We start from the raw sequence: 5,383 nt of genomic DNA on the forward strand, positions 1-5,383 counted from the left end.
TTCTACTATACCTTAGCTTTGGGAGCATAAAATGTTGAATCAGATAACAATGAACTTGGGACGATTGATTCAACCTCATAAAAATTTTTCATCGACTACTAAAATAAATTAGAAAGTACTTATAGTGAATAGTCTAGAAGTCTGATATCCAATAACTATATGTCCCATTTGAAAGGAAGAGGATCCACATAGAAGAACTTTATAAATGTTTACTTAACAAATTAATTAACTATGCTTGGATTTGATGACTCAAAAGAAGTTTTCACAAAATAAAATAAAATAAAAATGCTCCTATAAGCTTTGTTTATAAGCTTCTTCCTTATCCTATTAGTTAAATCCATTGTTTTGTTCTTTGAATTACAAGTACAAGTTGTACCACCACAATGTAAAAGGGAATCCAAGCTTTTGCTATATCTAAACGTGTTTTCCTTTCCTACCTTTTTCTAAAGGAGAAGTTTAAAATTGGACTTTGTGCGAACAAATGATGGCATTGACTAAATTTAATCAAGAATCTCATCATGTCCCTTCGTGGCATTTAGTTTAACTATTCGAACAATTTATGAGACTATTTAATCCATTTGAGAGTTTAACTTGATCCTTTATTGTTCCTTTAAGTGTTTCAAGAAATTTAGATTAGGTTCATCTATCCATATTTGAAATTTTAACCCTCGCACTCTTATCATTCTTGTCGGAGCTTAAAAGAAGCATCTTGTGAATGTAATGACATGGGAAAACTTTAGGGGATATAAAATTTGATGTGCAATGACAAAACACTTAGGTTGGGACGAATATTTTAAAAGTCGGTCTCTAAGAGTAAATAAGTGTTAGTTTAGATTTATCTAATAGACGAATCAAAAGTGAAGGTCATCTATGTCTAAAGTTAATCGGCGAAAATCGAACACTAGGATTAAAATAAATTAAGAGATATAAAATTTAGTTCATCAGACCTTCTTTGCCACCATAGGTACTCTAAAAAGAAGTGGCATGCTGCGTGGACACTATGAAACACTTAGCCATGACCATACTCAAACCACTTTCACCAAAAGAAGACCTAAACCTAATCTAACCTAATTTAACCCTCCATTAAATAAATCCCTATTTGCATAAACTTTCTGATCAGGGACGACGTAAGAGAACCGGACATGATCTTGCGACAACAGTTGGATCATAAACAAAACAGACAAGTGACAGAAACAGGTACACGTCCAAAATATCGTAATCCGTGGAGAAAATCTATCGTGCTCCGTTGACTTTTTTCCTTCTGTTTTTTTGACTAAAGTTGGCGATTGCTAACTCTGTTAGATCTTTTCCTTTTAGAAGATGAATTCGTGTGCGAGGTCGGTCGTTCCACTAAGACCTACTGCAAGCTTATATAAGCCGTCGACTCTCCTTAATTCCCTCGCAATATATCGAGTTCGTTCCCGAGCTCATTAGCCACTGCTCGGTCTGCAAGCTCGTTCCTCCTTCCATATTCAAGAATAGGGTCCGGCGTCTGTCTCCGGTGGTCGTCGGGGATTCGCCGACAATGGCTCCTGAGAAAGAAGTGCAGGGTGGTGTGGAATGGCGGGTGACGGTGCCTGAAGGTGCATCGGCTGTCGTCGAGCCTCGGCCCGTTAATGGCTGGGTTGATCTGGTGCGGGCTTGGTTGATGGCCGCTGCCGGCTTCGGGAGGAAAGCTTGGCTGATCGGCGCCGACGATCCCCGGAAAGTGGTGCACGGTGTCAAAGTGGGGGCTGCGCTCTCCTTGGTGTCGTTGTTCTACTACACGAGGCCGCTCTACGATGGAGTCGGAGGGTGGGCGATGTGGGCGGTCATGACTGTCGTGGTGGTCTTCGAATTCACCGTCGGTGAGCGGCGGTTTCTTTGAGCTTCGATTTGTTGTTTGATGTTCGATGTTCGATTGACAAAAAAATGGATGATTGAATGTGGATATGCAGGTGGGTGCTTGTGCAAAGGATTTAACAGAGCAATGGCGACGGTCACCGCCGGGCTCCTCGCCGTTGGCGTCCACTGGATCGCGAGCAGAGCGGGGGAAACGGCGGAGCCTGTGATCTTAAGCGCCTCGGTGTTCGTCCTAGGTGATGCATCGATCCGTCGATCCTCATTCCCAATTTTAGTTCTCGAAACTAACTGATGATTTTTTCTGACGGCTCCGATCTGGTTGAATCTCTCAGCTTCCGCCGCCACATTTTCTCGGTTCCTGCCGGCGATAAAGGCCCGGTTCGACTACGGCATCACCATCTTCATCCTCACCTTCACCTTCGTGGCTGTCTCCGGCTACCGGGTGGACCGGCTCCTCCATCTCGCGCAGCAGCGCGCGTACACCATTGTCATCGGCGTCGGCATCTGCCTCCTCGTCTGCGTCTTCATCTGCCCGGTTTGGGCTGGCCAAGAGCTCCATCTCCTCGTCTCCGGCAACATGGAGAAGCTTGCGGATTCGCTAGAAGGCCTGGCGGAGGAGTGCTTCATGGAGGATCAAGGAAGGCAGCTGCCCTCTGCGAAGTCACCGGGCTACAAGTGCGTTCTCAACTCGAAAGCGTCGGAGGATTCTCAGGCCAATTTGGCGAAATGGGAGCCGCCGCACGGCCGGTTTAGGTTCAGGCATCCATGGAGCCAGTACCTTAAGGTGACAGCCGCCATGAGGTATTGCGCCTACTGCATGGAGGCCCTCAACGGCTGTGTCGCCTCGGAGATTAAGGTAATTAAGATCGATCGACTGGCCTAACGCCGACGATCTCCAACAGTTTTATAAATTTGGTCTGTTACTGAGCAGGCGTCGGAGAAGATGAAGAGCCACCTGCGTGGAGTCTGCGTGAAGCTGAGCTCGGACTCGTCCAAGGTGTTGAAGGAGCTGGCGAGATCCATCAGGTCGATGGAGGAGTCCCGGAGCATTCCGTGCTTGGTGACGGAGATGAAGAGAGGAGCGCAGGAGCTGCAAGCTGCTCTCAGATCGCTCCCTGAGCAACTGATGAGTGCGGGAGGAGAGGAGGAAACGACGGCCGACGGCGGCGGTGGTGAGAATCAGAGAGTGACCGTGTCGCTGATGGAAGGCATGCCGATCATCACGGCGGCTTGCTTGCTGGCCGAAGTCTCCGAGCGGGTGGAGGGCGTCGTCGAGGCCGTCGGTGCACTGGCGGCTCTCGCGAGGTTCGACCGGAAGAAGGCGGCGTTCGCCTCTGTCGCCCCCCAGGATGAGTCAGCGACGCCTCAACGTCAAGAGGTCTAGACAACAACATCCTCAAATAAATAAATAAATAAACAAAGATAAAATAAATAAAAAAGAGAGAGAGAGAGAGAGCGAGAGCGGCGTTGAATTTGTTTAAGGAATTCAAAACAAGTCAACTTTGATTGACTGGTGGTACTGCACAAAGTTCTTGGTACAAAAGCCTCTGATACTAGGGGTGAAGTGACTAGAATTGGAAAATTTGAAGTATTGGCAAACTCTACGGAGGATGGGTTTGGAAATTGAAAAAGTATAAGGAGCGAAATGGAATTTGTTTTTCCTTACCTATTTATATGCATCGTCTTCTTCCTCCTCTTCTTAGTTACAATGGTGCATATTGCCGTTGTTACGAGCATCGCCGTGGTGTCGTCCGTTGCCACTGCTTCCATCGTCTGCTTCAAGATGTTCTGCAGGTGCAAAATGGCACTTCTCGGGCGGTGCCGGGCCGAGGTCGACTCCGAACTCGGCCCGGCCCAGGCCTGCATTGGAGGCGACCCGGAGAAGGGAGCAGCCGCGCTCCGGCGGTTCCGGTGGCCCGAGGTCGAATCCCTGACGGCGAGGTTCGCTCCTTCCGCTGTGATCGGCGAGGGAGGCTCCAGCATCGTCTACCTCGGCCGCCTCCCGGATTCCTCCTTCGCCGCCGTCAAGCTCAACCGTCCCAGCGAGCGCCTCCGCCGCGCCTTCCGCCGGGAGCTCGACGTCCTCCGCCCCCTCCGCCACGCCAACGTCGTCCGCCTCCTCGGCTACTGCGACGACCGCGGTTCGTAATCGTGACTCGTCATCGCCTTCGTCGTTCGTCGTTCGTCTCTCCCGATCCCGATCAAACCTTGACCTGTTTATGCAGAGGAACAGGGGGTTTTGGTGTTCGAGTACGTACCCGAAGGCAGCCTCCACGAGCAGCTCCACGAGAGGGGCGCGGCTCTGCCGTGGGAGCGACGGATGGAGGCGGCGCTCCAAGTGGCGCGGGCGCTGGAGTACCTCCACGAGGGGTGCGACCCCCCTGTGGTGCACGGCGACGTGAAGGCTGCGAACGTGCTCCTCGGCGGTTCCACGGGGGCGAAGCTCTGCGACTTCGGGTCGGCGAGCGCGGGGTTCTCGGCGGCGGTGGCGGAGCCGCGGCGCGCGATGGCTGTGGGATCGCCGGGGTACGTCGACCCGCACTACCTGCGGACGGGGATGGTGTCGAAGAAGAGCGACGTGTACAGCTTCGGGGTACTGCTGCTGGAGTTGGTCACGGGGGCGGAGGCGTTCGACGCGGAGAGGGAGGTGCGGCTGACGGCGGCGATGGGAACGCTGCTTCGGGAGCCAGGGAGGAAGGCAGCGGAAGAGGTGGACGCGAGGCTGGGAGGGGAGTACGACGCCGGAGAGGCGGCAGCAGCTGTGGCGGTCGCGGCGATGTGCCTCGCCGAAAACCCTGCGCTCCGGCCGTCGATGACGGAGGTAGTGGCATTCCTGCGACAAAAAAAAGCCGTGCGATTTTCATCGAAGCCTTCAACGTAAAAAAATTGGAAAAAAATTAATATGCACCCTGTAAGTTTACCTAGTATTTCAAAAGCCCCAAATTTTAAAATTACTGAACCCCTCCAATTTCCATAGTATGGAGTGGAAGATAGTGGGGGCAAATGTGATGTATATTACAAATTTGGAGTATTTTAGGGGATTATTTTTGTGAAGTAGCATAATTTAGAGACTTTTATTGTCAATAAAAAAGATAATAAGGTCCACAATTATCTTGTTATCATTACCAACACCATTCATTAAATTTAAAGGTTAGTTTGCATTTAATATGATTTATTGTGTCACATAAGAAGGATGAATGAAAAGACCATGTCGTGATAGAGGACAAAAAATCAATGCATACCTTCTATAGCTTATAGAAGTCCAAGTAAATTGTCAACTCCCTGATTATACTATTCAGAGATAATCCCTGTAACTTGTAATCCTTGAGCTCATCTAGCTTTCGAATCACAAACATTAACATAATTTGCTAAAGTCGTGAGATAGATAATAAAGCAAACTAGTCTTAATTTAATGCCAAGCATAACTTTAGATATCTTACTTCAATACAAAATAAAAGTCAACTTAATTGTACACTCAATGATCTATGCAAGGGGAGTGCTACTGTCATTAGGGTAGTTTTTTCAGCTTTTATCAGAGATT

At 49.0% G+C, this 5,383-nt stretch overlaps 2 protein-coding genes across 2 annotated transcripts; both read left to right on the forward strand.

The window, feature by feature from the left end:
• Window positions 1–1,525: 1,525 nt before the first annotated feature.
• Window positions 1,526–3,493, forward strand: LOC121971014 (aluminum-activated malate transporter 10-like). The gene is made up of 4 exons (XM_042522079.1): window positions 1,526–1,847; window positions 1,938–2,078; window positions 2,175–2,698; window positions 2,774–3,493. Exons 1-4 carry the CDS (start codon window positions 1,526–1,528, stop codon window positions 3,224–3,226), a joined length of 1,440 nt encoding a protein of 479 aa, XP_042378013.1. The 3' UTR covers window positions 3,227–3,493.
• On the forward strand, window positions 3,488–4,896 carry LOC121972765 (salt tolerance receptor-like cytoplasmic kinase 1). Its single transcript, XM_042524400.1, has 2 exons — window positions 3,488–3,983; window positions 4,068–4,896. The coding sequence occupies exons 1-2, from the start codon at window positions 3,488–3,490 to the stop codon at window positions 4,721–4,723; spliced, it is 1,152 nt and encodes a 383-aa protein (XP_042380334.1). The 3' UTR covers window positions 4,724–4,896.
• The last annotated feature ends 487 nt before the right edge of the window (window positions 4,897–5,383 follow it).

Source organism: Zingiber officinale, chromosome 4A, assembly GCF_018446385.1.
Source record: "Zingiber officinale cultivar Zhangliang chromosome 4A, Zo_v1.1, whole genome shotgun sequence".
NCBI classification, from domain to species: Eukaryota; Viridiplantae; Streptophyta; class Magnoliopsida; order Zingiberales; family Zingiberaceae; genus Zingiber; species Zingiber officinale.

Coding starts and splice junctions, on each gene's coding strand:
- LOC121971014 (XM_042522079.1), top strand. CDS start 1,526: ATGGCTCCTGAGAAAGAAGTGCAGGGTGGTGTGGAATGGCGGGTGACG. Junction 2,079..2,174: donor CGCCTCGGTGTTCGTCCTAG/GTGATGCATCGA, acceptor TGAATCTCTCAG/CTTCCGCCGCCACATTTTCT. Junction 2,699..2,773: donor GTGTCGCCTCGGAGATTAAG/GTAATTAAGATC, acceptor GTTACTGAGCAG/GCGTCGGAGAAGATGAAGAG.
- LOC121972765 (XM_042524400.1), top strand. CDS start 3,488: ATGGAATTTGTTTTTCCTTACCTATTTATATGCATCGTCTTCTTCCTC. Junction 3,984..4,067: donor CGGCTACTGCGACGACCGCG/GTTCGTAATCGT, acceptor CTGTTTATGCAG/AGGAACAGGGGGTTTTGGTG.